This window comes from Solea solea, chromosome 2 (genome assembly GCF_958295425.1).
Source record: "Solea solea chromosome 2, fSolSol10.1, whole genome shotgun sequence".
Taxonomy (NCBI): domain Eukaryota; kingdom Metazoa; phylum Chordata; class Actinopteri; order Pleuronectiformes; family Soleidae; genus Solea; species Solea solea.
The window spans coordinates 37,602,254-37,624,681 of NC_081135.1; the positions used below are offsets into that span (position 1 = coordinate 37,602,254).

General features: G+C 39.4%; 1 protein-coding gene across 5 annotated transcripts in view; it reads right to left on the minus strand.

Annotated features, from left to right (window-relative positions):
* map4k4 (mitogen-activated protein kinase kinase kinase kinase 4) overlaps positions 1 to 22,428 on the minus strand; it is a 74,289-nt gene that overhangs the window by 20,487 nt on the left and 31,374 nt on the right. For 4 of the 5 annotated variants that reach the window (XM_058623283.1, XM_058623282.1, XM_058623281.1 and 1 more), the window contains exons 3-16: positions 21,354 to 21,410; positions 11,424 to 11,549; positions 10,720 to 10,830; positions 10,234 to 10,324; positions 9,877 to 10,007; positions 9,592 to 9,646; positions 8,960 to 9,038; positions 8,688 to 8,863; positions 7,881 to 7,953; positions 7,020 to 7,230; positions 5,313 to 5,474; positions 5,038 to 5,124; positions 2,816 to 3,163; positions 1,330 to 1,485 (exon numbers count right to left, since the gene is read on the minus strand). In XM_058623283.1, the coding sequence (XP_058479266.1) occupies positions 1,330 to 1,485; positions 2,816 to 3,163; positions 5,038 to 5,124; positions 5,313 to 5,474; positions 7,020 to 7,230; positions 7,881 to 7,953; positions 8,688 to 8,863; positions 8,960 to 9,038; positions 9,592 to 9,646; positions 9,877 to 10,007; positions 10,234 to 10,324; positions 10,720 to 10,830; positions 11,424 to 11,549; positions 21,354 to 21,410 (1,863 nt within the window). The remainder of the gene's footprint in view (positions 1 to 1,329; positions 1,486 to 2,815; positions 3,164 to 5,037; positions 5,125 to 5,312; positions 5,475 to 7,019; positions 7,231 to 7,880; positions 7,954 to 8,687; positions 8,864 to 8,959; positions 9,039 to 9,591; positions 9,647 to 9,876; positions 10,008 to 10,233; positions 10,325 to 10,719; positions 10,831 to 11,423; positions 11,550 to 21,353; positions 21,411 to 22,428) is intronic. The other variant, XM_058623284.1, reaches the window with a different exon arrangement.

Here is a 22,428-nt window from a genome sequence, read left to right on the forward strand (position 1 = left end):
AATTACACATGTGACGAGTGGGAGGACGAGCTGTCAATCACTGAGTTAGTCATCGCAGAGCGGTTTCATGATTGCTTTGGTTCCCATTGTCACAAGAAGATTAAAAAAAAAAAAAAAAAAAAAACGGGGATGAAGCAAAGAGAGAAAACTTTCCTGAAAACAAAATCTGTAAGTGAAAAACATGGTGAGTCATCATTTAGGTGATGAAAGTGACACCGAACCCTGAAAACACAGAAATTACACAACAGCAGCTGACGTTGACCTGAGAACTTTAAAAAAACATCAGTGAGTGGAAAAGAAATAAAGAAAGGTTAAAAGAAGGTTAAAGACACAAAGAGACAATGTTTGTTACAAATAACCTGCTTAAAGCCACATTAAAGTGAAGAGTTTTCCCCTTTGTTTCCATATTAACTTTCATTTTTATATAGACTAAACAGAAACATCTGGAAATTATTCATTTATTTATTAATTTTTCATGTGCTTGATTCTTTTTTATTTTATTGTGTACTTCTCTATACTCTTGTTTCCTTTTTGATATAAAAATCCAATAAATATATTTGAAAAAATATTGACAAAACTACTATCAAAGCATGGCGTGACAACATCAAGGCAGAAGTACGCCGTGTATTTCTTACCATTTTAAAATCTGAATATTAAAGATGTGCCAATTTATCGTTTGTACAAAACCTGGAAAACAATCTTCGGTAAAGTGAGCTAAAAAGCCAATAAAACTTATTGTTTATGATGGAAGGCATTGTATTTATGTTGAAATGTATGATTATTCAAAAAAGAAAAGCAGATTTCTTTGTCAGGCCTGTATGTGGCGCTCTTTAGCTGCTACAGAAACACAACAAAAATTAATTGAGGAGTCTGCACATGAATAAAGTTTCATATTGGGTGATGTTTTGGGATTTCCCCAGAATCTGAAAACATTGGTTTTCAATATGATACATTTATCAGTTTCCCTTAAACTCGTTCTCGTGTGAATAAGCCCTTAAACTTAACCCTTAGCTTTTATTTGTAGCTCCAACAGGAAGTCTTGTGAACACTTTTCCTGTTTCTCTGTTTAGATGAAGAAAATCTGGATCATTATGTGACATTTAAGCAGGTCACGTGACTCTGTTTATGTTTATTCTTTGGTTTAAAGGAGTCTCTGCCACGGTTGCTGCTTTATCAGCTTCACGTGTCTGATCCTGACTTTTAAAACAAGCCGCAGTGGACGTTAACATGTGGCGACCACCAGACTCCAAATGCTGCCTCCTGTGCACAAGCTAACCAGGAGAGAAGGTCCAGAGGATTGAGGAGAAGGTCTGAGGTCACCGTGGTTACCTGTGGATCTGCAGGACGGTGCATGGGCGGCGCCTCAGACGCCGGGTTCCCGTTGGGGTAGGACGACTCGGAGCGTGGCGGCACCGGCGGCTGCTGCGGTTTGGTCTGAGCCGCCTGAGGGGAGCCCTGGATGTTCTTACGGTACCGCTCGTCCGCCTGCAGACAACACACACACACACACACACACACACAGAAGCATGAGCAGACGTTAACAGGAGTGTGTGAGTGAGACAGAAGCGCTCACACTTTGTTAGTTTTCTGCAACAGAGAGCAGAGATTATTTCTACGTGCAGGAGTGAAACCACAGGATGCAGCGATGTTACTGTTACTGACACAATTATCCCCGTGAGTACGACCACACATCTGCGACCAGACACGAGAAGAGAATCATGCAGCTTCTCTCAAAAAGAGAGGTTAGGACACACACACCGAGGCCAGGGACACGGAGTCACAGTAAAAACTAGATTTATGTACAAAGACAGTTTTTTTTTGTTGCTTGTTGCAATTTGATTTGCAATATCTTTGCTTTCTAAGTCAAGATTAATTTAAAGGTTTTATTTTGTTACAGATTTGAAAGATGGAAATATTACCACATTACAATATTTTTCTTTTTCATACGATAAAAGTTCCCCGTGAACACCGTAAACCTCCAAATTGTTCAGTTTTTAGTGATTTCTTTGTTATAATTCACACTTCAGAAGCTGAAAAAGGAAAATCCTTAGAAAATCCTCGGAGTTTTCCCGTTGTATGAGTTTCCCCATAAAAAGTCACCAATTTGAGAGTGGAAAAAAAAACAAAAAACACACGCAAACCATTTCATCAGACAGGATATGTCTTCAGGCTAAAACTAAATTATGTTTCATAAAGGAAAAGAAGGGAGGAAGTGGCTATTTTAACGTCCGTCCTCAGAGATCCAGTCACATATGGAAGTAAAACTTTGCATTAAACCTGGATCCTGGATGCGTCACATACGATGGAATATGTCTGTTTGTTTGTCCTGTATTAAAATAAAGAACAAAATGATTCTTTTAATGAGCCTGACTGAGGAAATCAATGCTCTACACGCGCTGCTGTAACGTAAAAAAAAAAGTGAATACATCGTACGGCAAACAGTGAAATGTTTATGAATAAATAAATAAATAAATAAATAAATAAAAGTATGAGAGGCAGTCTCTCATCGGTCCTGAGGACTAATCTTCTGAATGTGGTTTCTTTGATCAGATCTGAGGACGGACTGACCGGATGTTAGTACCAGGTCTGAAGTGGATCAGGAAAAGGTTTTACTGTGCCCCCTGCTGGATCATCATTAGACTTGCAAGTTTAGAGACAGACGTGAAAACATCCGAACACCCCAAACACCAACAGCAGCATTGAACCATCGCCATGGAAACACACAGCACACACCCCCCGCTCCCCCGAACACAAGTGTGAGTACACACAAGCAAAGAGGAAGCGTTGAACAGCAGGTCGAGCTGCGAGGGTTCACCTCTCTGACGGACTCAGAGTCGGGGGCGGAGCCTTGGGGGGCGGGGCCTTGGCGGTCAGCGACAGGTAGGGTGGTGGCGTGTGCACTTCTCTCACTGGACAGTGTCTTCTCAGAGTCTTTTGTTGTTGTTGTTGTTTTTGTGTCCAGACCAGGACTCTGCGGTGGATTTACTCGTGAATCCAGTTCAGGGTTCTGTGGGGGTTTGGCGCCCTGTTGCTGGGCGGCTGTTTTGCTACCGTCCAGGTTCTGGTGGTGCTGCAGGGACAGCAGGTAGGCCTGCTCCTGCTGCAGCTGCCTCTGCAGCTTCTGTGCCTGACGCTGCTCCTCCAGCTCCCGCCATTTGTACTCCTGAGTACAGGGAGGTCACACTGAGCTTTATTTATGCTTTCTTTGTGATACACGTACGGTCGCTTTCTGCTTTTCAATAAGCCAGCACGACTATTTCCAGTAAGCTGTCACATCTGCCAACGACGCAGAGGTGTGCTGCCAAGAGAGTTTCCACCGAGTGGAACAGTTGGGTTTGGTACAGTATGGTACGCATTTGTTTTGCATTTCCATTACAAATGGGACCAAAACAACTGGACCCTACTGTTCTATTCTTTAGCTCCCTTCCCTTGGGTGTACCACAGTAAAATGGTCTGGTACGGTCAGGGTGGAGCCGGTCTAGCTCCACCCACTAAAGTCAGGTGATGGGTCGACAGTCTTGTCACGCTAAACACACGTCGAAACACAAGCTTGACCCAGGACTTTACCATTCCAAACCGTACTGTACTGTACTGTACTGTACCAAAATGAGACCGTACCATGATGGAAACACAGCATAAGAATGTTTAGGGGTGAATTAACCCCCCCTTAGTGAAAACTGATTGGAAGTTAAGCAGTAGAGTCAAACACGCTCTCAGTATGAACTAGAATAGATGTGCATCAGCTCCAACGCCGGATCAGAAACGCAACTCGACTGTTCTGTAACCGGTATATTTTTAGGGGTTACAGTGGCTTTAAGAAATATTAGACATAGAACGCCTGTAACTCAGATTTCTCCTTTAACAGGTGTGGCCAGATACTTTTGTTTGTACCGTGTGTCTCCAAGTATCCAAGTGCAGAAAACTCAGGCTTCTGTTTTTGTTTTGAGTTGATAAATGAGAGGGAAACTGTACGGCTGAGGTCGTTGTGGAGAAACGTCCAAACCAAATATTAATGACTTTGGCAGATTTTTCTTTTTTTTTTTTTCCTTTTGAACATAAACGTCTGTTAGAGCAGTTAAAGTTTTTGGTCATGAGCGACGCGGCCCACAGAAGAAAAACAGTATTTAATCAAAAACAGTGGAGTTTTGATGCTTGTTGTTGTCTGTGCACGGAGTTCAAATGAAACAAAAACTAAGACGCGACATTTCCTTTAAATCCACCCGGTGATGATAAAGTGACGGTGTGAAATCAGGACGCAGGGATGTGAGTGTTCACATCCTGTCTTTATCTGAATATCCTGTGTGTGATTCCCCCGGAGAAGGAGAATCCTTTTTAAAAAACAAAAAACATAACTCCTTCCTGTTGGATGACATCACCATCCTGACTTCCACACCTCCACAAACCCTGGGAGGACTTAATATTGTTATTATTATCATCATCATCATCATGTTGTGACCTCAGCTGTTAACGACTCCTCTGGGATCCACTGAAGTCACATGACTGATCCAAAAACTTCCTTCAGCTAAGATTTGAGGGAAAAACTGAAACAGGAAATTCTGTGTAACGATGGAAAATTAACAATAAAAGATCCTGCATCATGATTTTATAAAAAACTGGGAATTATGGAAACATTCAACATAATAAAAATAACCACTGAGACACAAAAGTGGACGGAATCACATCAAGGAAACAGATTTTAAATAAAAAGGCTGGAAAACTAAATTATAATCTATGACAAAGAAGTGGAAAAAAAAACACTGTACAATAAGGGTAATATTAATGACCTGTGTTAAAAGCATTTATTAACATTTAAATCATGTTTTAACTAACCACTTATTAACTTTATACCAATAACAGAAGCTTTAAATAACTGTTAATGCTTTTCTTGGTGGGAAATTTGTTTCGTTGACCTTAATTCACCTGAATAACATTAGTGGTTAAAATAAAAGCAATACAAGTTATTTAAGTGCTTATTTCTGCATTAACTAAGGTTAATGTAGTGTAGAATAAATGTGAACATGTTGTATAAAGACTCACCAGCAGCATGGCCTGTTCATGCAGCAGCTGCTGCTGCAGGATCTCCAGGTGTCTCTGCTCCTCCTCCAACTGACGACGGATGTACTCCTGTCCGTCAAACACACGTCAGTCAGTCAGTCAACAGGAACACAAAAAACATGTATATAAAGCAAATCATAAAAGTTTTTAAATCATCTGCCAGATCATGGTGCCCCGTGTGCCGGTTTTTGGCACGCGGGGCACCATGGGCTGATGATGGACATTATATCAGTCATGACACCATGTGGTGTTCGTACCTGTTCTCGGTCAGCCCTCCTCTTCTCCTCCTCCGCCCTCCTTCGCTCCTCCTCCTCTTTGCGGCGCCGCTCCATCTCCTCCACGCGTCTCTTCTCCTCCTGCTCACGCCGGCGCTGCTCGCGCTCCTGCTGCCTCCTCATCTCACGCTCACGCCGTTGTTGCTGCAGGCATTGAAACAGGCGAGTTTAAGCACAAATAAAAGTAAATAATATCTTGAAATTGATTATATATATTTTTTTATCTGTGTTTTTTTTATTCTAAAAACAAGTGCAAATCTTGTTTGGGATTTTAAAGACGATAAATAGGAATAATCTTGTAAATAATAATAAAACAAACAAAAATAAAACCTAATAATAAAATTAAACAAAAATGAATGCAGTGTGGTTTGTGGATTAACCTCGAGTTGTTGTGAGATTTAATTTCTAAAATAAATACGGTGCATTCAGGGACATTTCTTCACAACATGTGATGTTTCCTTCCAATCCACAGGGTTTTAAAGTTTAAACTAGTCTAGATTATAAATTTGCACAAGTTTGTGGATTTAGCAGTAAATAGAGACGATGGACGAGCTGAAGTGACAAGAAAAGTGTACATTTTCTGACACTAAGAGCTCAGTGTGTGATGATGAGAAGGTGAAGCAGGTTCACACACATTCACTGCTCAGCGTTTTTCAATCCTCGGGTGATAATCCATCAGAGCAGGAGAGCACATGTGTGCTGGTATTTCTCACACACACACACACACAGGGCCAAACACACAGAGCCCTCGGAAGTGTGACTCATCAACAAGCTCCATCATGAATCAGCTAAAAAACCCTGGAGCTGGAAAATAAAAAGTGCTTTTCTTCACTTGAGCAGACGCCTCACACCTTTCAGGTGCAGTCAGTGAATAAATGAGTGTTTGAAGAACATTTAAAATGACTTAATGTTGTTTTTTTGCCTTAAATATGTCATTATTATGATTTTAAAAGCGTTTGTTTAGTGTAATGAAGATTATTTACATTTCTATTAGCTGCCTACAGGCAGTTTTCATGGAAATATTATTAGAGATGCACAATTACAGACTTCTTACCAACATCTGATATGTGTGCAAGGACCGATGAAATATTACTGGCGATATTTCATGTGGCGTTATTATAATCGCTTTTGAGTATAGTAAGTACTAGTAAGTATCGTGTCACAAATAAACATTCAACCTTTTGTGAATTAGTACACATAAAAAAAGACAATTGAGGTGGAAGATATCGCAATATATGATTTTGCAAATACTCAGTATATCGCATTATGATATTACCGTATTGTTACTTAAATATTGTGATACTGTGCGTGATTTCAATACCGTGACAATTTCGTAACGTGACCTAAAAATTGAGACAAAAAAATTTTGATTATATTGAAATATCACGATAATATTGTATCGCGACTTGCATATCACCATATCGTAATGTGACTTGAATATTGATACTTAAATATCACAATACAGAATCGTGATAATACATTGAATATCGTGATAATACATTGAATATCGTGATAATACATTGAATATCATGATAATATATCGAATATCGTGATAATATCATATCAACTATTGTGATAATATCGTATCAAATATCGTGATGATATCGTCTCGTGTGTCCCAACCCAAAGGAATAAAAACAGTAGAAATCATGTAAAAAAGTGTGGTGTGAATCCTGAGAGCGCCCTCACCTCCTCCAGTCGCCTCCTCTGCTCCTTCTGCTGCTCGATACGTTTCTGCCTCTCGGCTAGTAGTTGGCGCTTGTACTCCTCCTGCTCGCGGAGTTGCTGCTCCTGCAGGAGCTGCTGGCGCCGCAGCGCCTCCGAGCGCTCCTTGTTCTCCTGCTGCAGTCGGATGAAGTCGCGGCGCAGCGTAGACTCCCCGGGGACGTTAACGATGGAGCTGCACCAAGGAAGTTTAGAAGAAAGTTTACACGTTTAGATGGAAAAATACACTTTATTTAATTATAGTTTTCTTGTTTTGGTGGGTTAGAAACACAGAACACTATCTAGAAATCAAAAAATTTGTATAATTTATTATATTTATTTTAATTAATTACATTTTTACAATCCGTGCATGATGAAGCATGCTGGATTTTACATTTTGTATGTAATCATATCGTATCATCCCTCTGTAAAGTTTACATACTGTACCTAAAAAAAAAAAAAAAAAAGTCAACCAAATTAAATGGCTAACGTTACGACGCATAAAAAACAAAGAACCATAAAAACGTACATGTTTGATTAAATAATTCATTAGATAGGTGTCGCTCGTGATCTGTACCATGTCCAACTGAAGCTCTGTTGCTAGGCAACAGCAGTGAGAGAGGGACAAGCTGCTGGTGACTCAGTGAGGAAAATCATCATGTGTGGAGCAGACAGTTTTATTTTAGTTAAGACGACAACAAGGTCTTTGTGGATGTGTGTCTGAATCATTTAAAGCCAATTTAAATAAGTAATGTGTTGGGAATTGTGTATTTTTGTTCTGCTTTAAAACAGTAGCTAATATCTCAGTTTCAAATTACAACATCGGAAAAACTGATTTGTAGTTACCTTGGTTCTCCTTCCTGCTCCGATGCCTCCTCCTCCTCTTCTTCACTGCCACTGTATTCATACTCGGTCTCATCTGTGGACGACAAACAAACAATTCATTACAATGATAATATCGTATCGTGACTTAAATAAAGTGATAATATCACATTGTGACTAAAATATCGTAATATCGTATTGTGACTTAAATATCGTGATAATAATATATTGATAATAATATTGAACCATGACATAAATGTTGTGATAATATCGTATTGTGACTTAAATATCGTGATAATATTGTATCTTAAATACAGTGATAATATCATATTGTAAATATTGTGATAATATCACATCATGATAATATCGTATCGTGACTTGAATATCATTATAATATCGTATTGTGACTTTAATATCGTGATAATTATATATTGATAATAATATTGTACCGTGACACAAATGTTGTAATATCGTATTGTGACGTAAATATCGTAATAATATCGTATTGTGACTTAAATATCGTGATAATAATATATTTATAATAATATTGTACCGTGACATAAATGTTGTGATAATATCGTATTGTGACTTAAATATCATGATAATATTGTATCTTAAATATAGTGATAATATCACATCATGATAATATCATATCGTGACTTAAATATCATTATAATATCGTATTGTGACTTCATAATCAAGAATCCTAACTTTGACTCAACAACACATAAGAAAATGAAAACACACGTAAAGTCTGACGATGTGAAGACCTATAAACACACACCCCCAGGACGTCCATATAAGGACTATAAGGACACCCAGAACACTCACCCTTCTCCCCCCTCTTCTTCTTGGTGCGGTCGATGTGGTCTTTGAGCTGGATGCGGACCTGCCTCTCATTGGGCTGGTCTCGGATGAACGGGTGTTTGAGCAACTGCTCGGTGGGAGGACGCTGTGTGTAGTTCTTCACCAGGCAGCCCTCGATGAAGCTGAAGAACTTCTTTGACCTGTCGGGTTTAAAGGTGAAAGGTCAGACGCTTGTGTGTGTGTGTGTGTGTGTGTGTGTTTGACAGGGAGGTCAAAGATGACTAACCCTAACCCACCATTTTTTGGACTTGAGTCGTGGAGGAGGGTTTCTGGGGATGAGGAAGAGAGCTCTCATTGGATGCATGTCACACAGAGCTGAGGGAACAAGGAGACACAACAGGTGAGGAAGTGAGTGATTTAGCCATATACGATATTACAAGTCCAGCCTATGATTGATTAATCTGTGGATTACTTTCTGAATTAATCAGGTCATTGTTTGGTCCAGAAAATGTTGAAAGACGTGGATCACTGTCTCACAAACATGGAAAAGATTTTTCGTTTTATCCACGTATTACGACTTCAATATCATGATAATAATATATCGTGAATTAAATATTGTGATAATAATATCGTATTGTGATTTAAATATCGGGCTAATAATATGTTATTGTGACTTAAATATCATAATATCGTATTGTGATTTAAATATCATGATAATATTGTTTTGTAATAATATTGTATTGTGACAAATATTGTAATAGTATTGTACCGTGACTTAAATACCATGATAATATCGTAACAATATCGTATTGTGACTTAAATATCGTAACAATATCTTATTGTGACTTAAATATCGTAATAATATCGTATCGTGACTTATATATCGCATCAAACAGACGTCGTTTAGTTCATGTAATAAAACACTTACGAGGAGCTCCTTCAGCCATTTCTATAGCAGTGATTCCACAGGACCACAGATCACTCTGAAGGACAGAAGAGAGGACAGAGAAGAGTCAGGTGAGTGACTTTAATCCATGGTTCTTTCAGCTTAAGAAACGTTCAATTACACTTTTTAATGATCAACAAGATCCCCGTCTTTAAAAAAACCCAGATATTCACCCTTTAAAAACAAAATAGTTTGTTCCATAAAATTTTTTTTTTTACTACCGTTCAATCTCTGGTACAGACTTTGTAAAATAGGTGATTTTCTTACCCTGTAGTCGTAGGTCGCGTCAGGGTTTTCGTCACAGGCGATGACCTCTGGAGCCATCCAATACGGCGTCCCGATGAAGGTGTTCCTGCGACCGACTGTCCGGTCGAGCTGAGCGCTCACGCCAAAGTCCACTGAGGTTTAGAGGAATAAAAAACAAGATTGATGTGCGAGAGATTAAGAAAAGTCTATGAAGAAATAAAGGGCTTTATTTTTCAAAATAAATAAATAAAAGAAAATAAGGAAAATTCAGATTTTCTTTGATTCTTATATTTTAATTGTCCTTAATGTGGTAAAAATTTTTACAGCGTAGATGTCCAACAAGTTTGTTTAAAACAAAACAAAAAACGAAGGACGTACCGAGTTTGACCTCAGCGTTTTCAGTCAGCAGCACGTTCTGTCCTTTAATGTCACGATGGATGACGTGATGAGCGTGAAGGTGAGCTAATCCCTGAAGAAACACAGAGAAAAAAACATGTTAAAAACAGTAGATTTACACACACAGATTAAGAATGGACACCACCAAATAAAATCTAACCATTTTTTGGCCCGATTAACTTTTTCAAAAAGTATGGAAAATGTGCCGCATCACACTTTCAGTTTATCATGTAAATGTTTGGTGTAAAATTACATGTATAAACTAACCAATGAATACATGAAACTTTAAGAAAAAAGTACACTCTCTGATCGGAGCAGCATTTATCAGGTTTCTGAGGAAAAAGAAAAGATTAAATGTACATAAATAACTTGTAAACTTATCTTAACTTGTAACTAAATTATGATAACGATGTTGATGTTCAGACCACACAGTTAGCGGTTAGCAGTTAGCGTCAAGAGCAGACTCACTCGTAGGATTTCTCTGGAGATGTAGGCGATCCAGTCTTCCTTCAGCGTGTTCCCTTTGGTGTTCTTCACCAGATCTGTGATGGAACCGGCGCCACAGAACTCCATCACCAGCTGGAGGAGAGAGGACAGGGGACAGTGAGACACGACGGTGGACAATTCTGGACACACAAAGGACAACAACAACAACAACTGTCTGAAGCTTTATCATTTTCCATCTCTCGATGTTTCAGGGTCAGATCTGCTGCTGGACACCAGCACGGTCGGAGAATCTGCTGGTTGTTAGCCACTGGTGATGCTAACAGAGGCTAACAATGGCTAGCTTGAGAGATGTTTGGCTTTCATGTAATTTATCAAAACCTGTGTTTTTAAATACGATTATGACCCCAAACAATTACAAACAGGAAGAAATCTCAAACATGAACCAGACTCAAAGATGTACGGCCATCTGCCTAGACAGGTTGTGGTGAAAGAAAAAATGGGGGACAGAGGAGATGTGGGGGACAGAAAGGTCAAGAGGGAGGTGAGGTAGAGACAGAAGAGAGAGACCAGGAACAGAAATACAAGTATAGATACTGACTGTTTCAATCTCTACTGCAGACAAAGGGTTGTGTTTTTATTTATGAATTACATTTTCGAGCAGTAGAAAGCAAACCCTACTCTGGTTACAGATTCATTTTAAAGGCACAGGCATGTCTCTCACTCACCCACAGCTGGTCGTCGTGGCCCGGTGGACTCTTTTTGATGAAGGCTCCATAGTATGTGGCTATGTTTCTGTGGTGAGAGTATTTCTTCAGCATGTTGATTTCCAGCTTGATTTCCTCCTCTTCATCCTGTTTGACAGAGACAGGAAAGAGACAGTGAGAACAATGTCAGTGACAAGTCAAGTTGTACCTGCAGGTATGTTGTCATTTTTGCAGTTTAGAAGACTGAAACATCCTTTAACAACATTGTACAGACTGAAGAGTGTAATAAAAACGTATTAAAACCTGGTAAAAACTTCTTAAATGTAAATATTTTCTGGTTTCTTTGCTTCATATATTCAAGAAAATCATTTGTGGACAAAACAAGACATTTGAGAACATCATTATTTTGATTTATGGGAAACACATAATCAGCAACTCTTTATAGATGATTTTCTGAAAAGTTGTGTGTGGTGGTCACGGAGATGGCTCATGATATTGGAAGTGGCTTCGCGGAGATTTTTTTTTTTGCATTTTCTGCTCAAGGATTGATTGTCTTCAATTATTTTACCCTCAACATCGTTTAAAAATACAAAATATGCCCAGACTTCTGATCTTACGGGGGAGAAAATCTCTGGAGCGCAAATGGCTTCAGCCGTGTTGTCGCTGGACAGACAGTGCAAACTGCGCATGCACGCCCGCTTCTGAGCGAGTGACGTTCAGGTGCTGTTGCTTCTCCAGGAAATGAGCAGTATCACTGTGAGTTTTTCGGTAATCAGTTGCGGTAATCAATCACGGTTTTAACGATAATTAAAATTTGAAACGGTATAATAACCGTCGGGAATTTTACCGCGGTTTATCGTCATACCGGTAATCGTTACATCCCTAATATAAACTAAGAAAATCATTAAAGCTGATTAATTTTGGTTCGTGGACAAAAACAAGACATTTCTATCGACATTTTGTGGACCATAATCTTTAGTCGCTGGCCTAATGAAAACCTTCTTTACCTTCAATTGGTTTCATGAAAAATAAACCAGAATTCAAATAGAAGCAGCATCGAGAACATCTGAGTTTTGTAAAAGTTAGTATTTAAACTGTAGGAGGCAAATTAACTACTGTAAAAGTGTTTTAATCTGCTGTGTCCTTGAACGTCTCATGACAGAACAAGCATAGACACATTTGATTGACGGATTTATTGAGCTAGTGTGGTTTAACGTGATTAAAAACAAAAATATCTTCTCATGAAACCATGAGTTGTGACGGACAGCTTTAAAAAAAAAAAAAAAAAAAACTCTGCTTTTTTAAGTATTCATAGATAAATTTGACCAAACACAGAGAAACTGTCACTCGGCTGTTTTCACACGTCGACAGTGAACGTGTCTTTCATTGTGAAAGGCTGAAGTTTGCCCTCTGACCTCCTGACCCCTCTCACAAATGTCGACAGAGTCGTCAGTTTCTGCTGCAGCTGCTGGGGCTTGATAAGACGTGTGTGTGTTTGTGTTTAAATTTCTACCAGTGTCAACACGCAACCCTGATGATTACCTGTCAGCTATGAGAGGGTGAAAAAAAATATATAATAAATAAATAAATAAATACACGTGAGAGTGTGAGTCAACTTGACATTCAGCAGAGTAAAGTCAGCGCCTGCAGTCGTTCACATCAAAGACGTTAAATGTTACAGTCAGTCATCGAAAAGCAGCAAATTCGCAGTTATTGACATTTAATAATACATTACAAAAAACTGCAGTTAAACAGTTTAAAGACTGACTTTTACAAAACTCAGTGAAAAAAACTCTGCTGTATTTTTATTGAATTGCCGCAATACATGCAGAAAACATCTACAACAGATGCTTCTGCCTCTACATCATGTCATCAGATCCTTCAGCTTCAAACTATTCTCTTGTTTGTTCCAGGAAGAAGTAGGAGGAGCCGCACGTTTGGATGACTTTTTAACAAACTCAGTGCAGAGCCTTGGAACGGACAGCAGGAACCAAACCAGTGCTGGGTTTGTACTCCACAGAAACCTCTGAAGAGTTCAGCAGGAGTGAGGGAGGGTTGATGGGGTCAGTCGGTCAGACGAGCAGGTCCGCCAATCCTGTGAGTCACCGTCAGCCATGCAGTCAGTGGGTTAGAGCCTCAGCCTCAGTCATTTAACCAGTCGGCCAGTCTTTTAACCAGTCAGCCAGTCATTTAACCAGTCAGCCAGTCATTTAACCAGTCAGCCAAACAGTGAGGACGCCAACAAACCAGACAGCCGGACAGCAAGTCCTCCTTCAGCTGAAGGTGGGTCAGCTGATCTGTCAGTCATGCAGTCACATGGTCACTTCAGATATGTAAACAGAGTTTCTGGAGGAAATCAGAGGAGACGTGGGGACCTGCTGCGGTCGCCAGAACATCCCGTCGCCCACAGAACCCACAGTTATGATCATGTGAAAGTTTTTGGAATGGAGTCGGGTGTAATTACAGACGCTGCCGCGGCGGCCAGACTGGGGGAGGAGGAGGAGGAGGAGGAGTAATACAGCAGAAACATCCTTACGCATTAACCATCACGAGACGAGATGTTTAAAAATAACGAGGACCGCCTCATTTGACAAGGGCTGTCACTTTTCATTGGAGACGTGGGATGTGAAGTTCACGTTGCACTGGGGCAGGATGAAAGTCTCATAGGCTGACCATGACGCAATGGTCAAATTTGACCAATTATGGGTTTTTTTTCCAACATAGTTTCCCCTGAAGTCTACACACTTCTTCCATCGGTGTGGAAGCACTTGCGTGGCCCTTGGTATAGACACTCTCATAGTCTGATTGTCCAACATGTCCTCAACAGCAGATATTTCCCCTGCCTTTTTGTCTCTGACTCAAACTGGTGGACCAAACATTCATCCTGGGTCAGGAAACGTTCAAGAACTTTAAAACATGCCAAGTTCTCCTGCCACATGACCATCAGGGGCCAACATCTGTGGCACCCAAAAAGCAGAAACCTTCGACATGCCAAGTTCCTTGTGCAGTAGGTTTTCTACTCCTTCACCGGTGAAGTTTACAACATTGACGAACAGTCAAACATCTTCCGTCCATCACCATGTGGTGAAAACCATCAATTTTGTCTTGGATATCCAGACCTTGGGTCATCTTCAAGGTTCTCCCTACCCCTTAACCACAGTTGATAAAGCTGGAGCATCAGCCACTAATGTAGCAACCATTTCAGCATGAATTTCCTTGGAGGTTAAACCCTACTGTGACCATCACCGACAGGATTTGGCATGCGTACTTCTCATTACTGTTTGTGATATCTAGAAAATTCAAAAACCATGGGTAGTCCTCATGGAGACCAAAACCTGGTCCTAATGAGGCAGAACCTAAATTCTGAGGAACTAATTAAGTAGAGGGCTAAGATTTAAGGATAATGTTTTGGTTAGACTGTCCAAATGAATGGAAGTCAATGTGCAAACCTGTATGTGTGAGTGTGAGTACGTGAGCAGACAACAAGTTGTCGGTGAAAATCAAGCTGGGAGACGGTGACATCATCCCCTCACTCTCTTTCAAATGTCCATTATGTCTCTTTCTCTCAATATTGTTTGTGCACCGTCCTTGTATTTTGGACACTCGCCGTCTTCGTCCCTCTCGTCCTTGCACCATCACTTTCCATCATCATCATCTCCTGTAATGACTTTTCAGACCCATGTCCATGCATCTTATCCTTCTCTGTCTGTCTGTCTGTCTGTCTCACTTTTCCTGAACCATAAATTCACAGTCAGTCACTCAAAACAAGGCGTCCTGAAGCTACTCATTATCATTCCTGGGTATGAAATGGTGGGGAGACTCAGTGGCAGCCATGTTGCTGCTGCTGCACACAATGTGAGCGGAGCCGCAAAGTGGAAACATAATGGAAAAATGGAAGCGGGAGTAGGAGGGAGACGCTGATGGAGGTCGAGGGAGGTCACGGTGTCTCTAACAGGCGACCAGGAATATGTTTTCAACATTAAGTGTTGTATCAGAAGAAGCCTCAGACCTTATCTTCTGTCGCTGCTCAAAACTATTGGCTTTATGATTGTGTTGTTGTGAAGCTAAACTTTCTCTGAGTATGTGTCATTTCTGGTTTGTGGAGAATCAAAGACAACAAATGCACTTTAACTACTTACATTTTAAAAAAGACACAAAAGATATGTGAGCTTGCAATAGCAAGTTACCATTTGAAAAATATGGCCAATTTCCTCTTGTCAAAGCTCCACCCCAACAGAATACTGTCATTTATCGTCTATAGCGGAACTGTGAATTCTGGCTAGCATCTCTGCTTCAACTCCAACGTGTGTTACAGGAGCGGAAATAATTACTAGCAGCTTTTTATCAACTTTTACATGAGAGTTTGAGAGTCCATACACATAAGAAAAAAGGTTTTGTATCATATTGGCTTTTTGTCCATGTGGAACAGATGTTTTGGGAGCCCTAAAATGCTAATTTTGGAAAACCACAAAAATCTCAAAACGTATGTTTTAGTTCCTTTTTGGAAACATTAGCATTAGCATGAACTGTGTCACACAGCAATAGATTATTAATCCATTATATAACCGTTAAAACTGAATCATTTTGGTTTGTAGCAGAAGGGTTTAACCTCCAAGGAAATTCATGCTGACATGGTTGCTCCATTAGGGGCTGATGCTCCAGCTTTATCAGCTGTGCAGTAGTGGACGGGCGAATTCAAGAGGGGGTGGGAAGAATCTTGAAGATGACCCAAGGTCTAGACGTCCAAGAAAACATTGACAGTGTTGACGGCAGATGTTTGACTGTTAATCAGATCATCAATATTGTAAACGTCTCCCGGGAAGGAGTCAATAACCTTCTGCACAAAGAACTTGGAACAAACGATAACTAGATTAATCGAGAAAATACTCGACAGATCAATCGAGTATGAAAATAATCATTAGTTGCAGCTCTATTCCATTTGTAGTTGGGACTCAAAAAATTCCCAGTTCCCAGGTTTCAACTCTTCTTTCAGCGTGAATAGCACTTCTGTCATATTTGTTCCACATGGCGCTACGCCGCTGTAGAGCACTGCTATCGACTGGTATCGCTGACAATGTCTAGCTGTGGCACGTTAGTATCTGGGGATTTTTTCCCCCCAACTTCTCAACTGGAACACCAATAAAGCTTCTCAAAAATTCACATGTAAATTCCGATGTCAATGGAGCATAAATCACAACCTATTTGATTCTATCACGACCTGGAGCAGAGTGTATGGCACTACGACTTAAATCATAACATGTCTAAACAGCTAACGCAGTTAAAATGTTCAATAACTGCAGAAGTTGGTGTCTCTGCGTTGGTTTGTAAAGCAGTTTTTATGAGGGATTTGTCTCATTCATCAGGACAGACGTACGGTTCCCTACTATTTATACCACCCTGCTTTTCACACCTCAGAGGGGACGGGGACGGTGTGAGGACACAGAGACGGACAAATAGAGATGTTTCATAATGTAGAAGGAATCAAAAAAAAGCCTTTCCTTCCTCAGGGAGAGGTGAAACATAGACGCTCTGCCGCAGAGTTTTTCAACTAATCAAGATCGATTTTCTTTTTCCTGCTGAATGCCCACGGGATTACAGCAGTGATGAGAGACTCCTGCAGACGGCAGAAGAAGTCTCCTGCAGCTACATTTCTTTTCTCTCTCACCACTATCTCACTCGCTCCTTCCTTCCTTCCTTCCTTTCTTCCTTCCTTCCTTCTTCTGTCAAATCTCCAAAACGAGGATAACGATGACTTCACTTCTCTCGTTTTACAAAGAAAACACAGACGACTGCCGACGCTTACAGCAACGACGGGACGAGAACTTGGATAAGAAATTGGATAAGTGCAAGAAGAGATGTGAAAAGATGGATGTGAGCAACGGAGGTGAAGAGAGATGTATGCTGGCAGTGACAGCTCCTCCCTCCCTCCCCCGTAATCCCAGTGCTCCTCAGATGAACCTCCTCAGAAAAAACAACTCTCGTTTATTCCCCTTGTCCACAGTGTCTTACTGTTAAATTACTCAAAACTTAACAGTGTGATAATCTACTAAAATACACTTATTATTACCTTAAAGTCAGGAAAATTTCTTTATTTCTTTTAAATGAAGGATATTTATGTGTCAGAAACAAAAAAGTCGACTATAAATATGGTTAAATTCTGCTGTATGTTATATAAAGTGACTTTTTTTTATATATCATTTTGTCAATTCCAGGTATTTTTTTAATCTATATTATTTAATCTGTTGATTTTAACTGTAAATGACAAAACAAATCTACTTTCCGTGTTCTCATTGTAAAAAAAAGAAAAAAGGCCTAATCCCTAACAAAAAAAAGCTTTGTTGTTTTAAATGATTCAATTAGGATTAAATTAGATTAGGATGAATTTAGATATGAAAAATGTGATTAGAGTAGACTAAGAGAAAATACTATGTGATATTAGAACATTTTAGAAGACAAAAGACTATATTGGATTAGATTAGATTACATTAGGACAAAAATAAAATGGTTATAAAATAACATTAGGTTGGATGAGAATAGATTAAACTAGAGATTAGATCAGATAGGATAAATACATTTAGATAAAACTTGATTATTTAAATGATCTTTACAGCTTTTATTTGCTCATTATCTGCTTTTGTAAGTATTTTACTTCTTTTGTACTTAAATTCTTAAAAAGTTTTCGATTGGATTTTAACTGTACATTGTCTTTTTAAAAGTTCATCATGAAAAGTTTCTTGTAAAAACAAAGACAAAGCAACAAGTTGTCAAACTTGAGTGGCAGAAAAACAACTCAAATCAAACCAAACATTATAAAATATGTGGTTTAAACAACTAAAAATACACTGTTACACTACTTTATTTTATTTATTTTACAGTGAAGCCTCAACACAGCGAACATAAATCAGGCTTTCAACTCAACACAGCAGTAACGGTAACATTAAAGTGATTTATATCACCACATGTATGTTTAATGTTTCCAGATTATGATCGTAATTTACAGCTGATACGCAGCCAAAAAAAAAAAACCCCGGCAACACGTGCACTTCTCCCCACGTCCACCGGGTGTGTGTGTGTGTGTGTGTGTGTTCTCTGCTGCTCTGGATGTGGAACAGGAAGTGGTATGTGGGTCAGAGCACACATGGACACAGAGACCAGAGTGGTCACGCACACGTACGACACAAAAACACACACACACACACACACACACACACAGAGCAGAGTTTTGTGACACGTGAACGTGTGAGTGTGAGTGAGTGAGTGTGTTTTCAAATCTCAAGTTTTTCCATCTCTAAACGACTTCCTCTTCTCAACCGTCACCGCTGGTAAACGTCCAGACGGACTGACTTTGACTTTGTTTGTTTAAGGAAAAAAACGAACCGTCATGTTTTGAATTATTCCCCACGTGTGTGTGTGTGTGTGTGTGTGTCCAGATTCTGCCTCGTGTTTTAATCTCCACAGCTGGAAATAGAGATGTGTGCCCGCAGGCTCACTCCCCAATCTCAGATTACCTTTTTTTGTTAAACATGTCTTGTTCTCTTCTCTGCCAGTGACAGCTCATGTCAGGTCAATCTGAATTCCTGGATTATTTGTCATTTGAAGTTATTTTACTTTTTTTTTTTTTTTTTTTTACAGATTCTCAACACCATTTTCCCACCACTCACTTGCTTGCTTTCTTTGTTCAACTGCATGATTTCACACAGGTTTTAAATTAGGGACGGACAATATTGGGACTTTTTGCCGATATCTGATATGCCGAATTGCCGATATATCAAGAGTGCTAGGGCTAATAGCTGATACCAATATATATATATATATATATATACACACACAGTGTATATATATATATATATATATATATATATATATATACACACAGTGTTGGAAACAGTTCCTCAGTTCCTCATAGATTATCTACTTATTTCACACGACTAGTCTTAAGAATAGGACGTAGAGTTGATTATTTTATTATTATTAAAGATTAGTCAATAAGAAACACGGTATCTTAAACTGATACAGGTCAAAATCACTGGATCAAATATCAGACAGATATAGGGATCCACAATATATCGGTAGAGGCAGATATTGGCTTTAAAATGTTTTGTCGGAAATCAGCAAACACACCAAGAATGGTATTGGTAATCGGCCAGGGCACTCCGGATATATCAGCACTTTATCACTTTAAGTAGATTATTTGATGGATTTTATTAGGGATTAGCCAACACAATACCCAGTATTGAAATTGGCCCCAGTCAAAATCAATAGATGGTATATCAGACGAATATAAAAAAGGTCTAAAATGACTGTATCTGACTGATCCCCCTTAAATTTGTGGTATTGGTATCAGACTAGAAAAAGTGGTATCGTGCCATTCCTAATTTTTATAGATTCAGCTCTAACCAATGGGGTAAAAACAGAGATACAGATATCAATATGTCACAGATTACCTATTTATTTAACACTTGAAGTAGATTATTTCATGATGTTTATGAGGGATAAGCCAATATAATAGCCAGTATAGGAATTAGTCCTGGTCAAAATCACTGAATGGGATATCAGACGGATTAAAAAAAAAAAAAAAAAAAAGGTCTAAGATGACTGTATCAGACTGATATTGTATCGGCAGATACTTAAATTTAAATTTTGGGACTTTACTGTGATTTGACTGAATTATCATTTGTGGGACTTCCCTGGTATTCGGAATATTTGACGAATAACCGTTGAATTTTTGCTCTAAACGTTGCTGTTGCCAGGGATTTAAATATAGGAATGGGGTCATGGGTCTGTAAAACAGACAGCGTAATCATCTTCAACGGTTAACCCAAAGATTTTAAGTGTCAGCCTCGATGATCCACTCCTTCCTCTCTGCGGCGTCTGGGCAGGAAACGGACGAGTGAACGCAAATATGTGTCTGTGAATACTTCTGTCATTGTCTCACTTAGTTGATCATTCAGTGTTGAGTCAAACAAAAGAGTAAAAACAACAACTGTCTAGTGAGACACAGTTAAACTGTGTTAAACTACCAGGAATTTATATGCACCAAGAAATACAGGCTCCAATTACAGAAACTGCCCTCTGGGTGTTTGACTCAACTGTGTGGAAACGAGCAGCGCGCACACACACACGCACGCACACGCATACATGTGCTTTTCAATCTTTATTAAGACTAATCTACTCTCAGGAAAATGAAAATCTGTTGAGCTGCGAACACAAACTCAACTTTAACCAAGTTAGGGAAAAAAATACACAAATAAGATGTTTGGAAACGGTCATTTTAAGCCTGATATTTTGATATAAGAGCAGCCAGAGAGAGAGAGTGTGTTTGTTTTGGTGTCGACTGTTTCGCTTGAATAAAACATTAGCACTGACTTCATCTGTCATACAGTGAAAATAATCTCAGGATCAAATTCAAATCTGCTGTGTTTTCTGTGGAGAGGAATGCGCTGTAGATGCTGCAAAGTTTAGGAAATTTACCAGGGTCTTTGAATGCATCTCGAAAGCTGCTCCTTGTCAAAATATTAAATCACGCTTAACCATTCAATAATGGGAAATGATATCACTTCCGAGTTCACCACATTCCAGTTGAGAAGTCGGAAAAATCACAAAAAAAAATCAGCTAGCTTTTGCAATAACAGTTCATAACAACACAAAACATTTAAAAGTTCTACGTTTACTGTATACTGATTTACTGTGAAACGGCCATGTTGGAATCCCGATGTCGGGGCTGGTGAAGTTGCCCCCGGTTTCCCAAGTTGGAAATATTACGAGTTCCGACTACAAATGGAACGCAGAACTAACCCATTCATCAGTTTCATGGATTTTTTTTATCTTAAACCAACCAACGTGGTTTCATGGTTCTAATCACGCTAACTCATGTTCATCTAATCATGTTTCTGCTAAATTTAGATTTAGACGGAGATTTTAAAAAGTGTACAGTAACTGTTGTTGACTGACCTCTGTGACGTCCATGACCTTGATGGCCGCCAACTGTCCCGTCTTGACATGTCGACCCTGGAGAAGAAGAAGCAGAAGAAGAGCAACATGAGCAAAGTTTGACATTATTATTTATATAATAACCACGTCAACACAACATAAACACAATCCCAGCAATGAAAGAGTCTGTCGATTGACAAAATGAACTCCTTGACTTGCAGTCAGTTGTTGTCGAGGGGAAACTAGAACTTTTAAAGCTAACAAAACTAATACAATGTCCAATATTGATAAAAAATGTACATTTTCTTTTAGTAGTTGCTTTAGTGGTTTAGCCCAGTGAGATTCAACATGGGCAGAGATGAAAACGATGTTTTAATTTAAGCATCGTGAAATAAACAGCAGAGCACTGCTGAATATGCCAGGCCTCTGGGATCTAACTTTCCAAAAACACCACTTCTGTGTGGATAAAGTACACAACTATTGTAATTCCCCTAAACCTGTTCTCGTGAGTGCAGGTTTCAACTCCACAGTTAAACCTGGTAGATAAAACAAAGTCAGTCAGCAGCAGTCATGTTGTAGTCATTACAGGGTTTGTTTTTAAAAACACCAGACAGTGTGGTTTGACTTCAGAACACAACAACAACAACGAAAACAACAACACACTTCATCTGTCTGCATCATGTTTGCATTTAAACCTGTCTCTGAGAGTGTGAGTGTGTGTGTGTGTGTGTGTCTGTGTGTGTCACATGATCAGGTTTCCTTTGTGTGCGACGAGACTGCGACACCTGAGCCGACATCGTTTGGAGCGATGATGGTTCAGCCACAGGGGACAAGTGTGTGTGTGTGTGTGTGTTCTTGTATTTGTGAACTCTTTAGGACTTTTTTTTTTCCTGGCATAAACACGATCATCACATTGCCTGGACCAGAAACCTGGTCCTAATAATGAGGCAGAACCTCACATCTGAGGATGTTTAAGACAAAGATATGAAGTGTGGTTAAGGTTAAGGTTGGGGTTAGTCATTAACTGGCTGCAGTTAAGGTAAGGGATAAGGCTTTGCTACTCCCTTACCCTTACCTTAACCATCACAACAACACA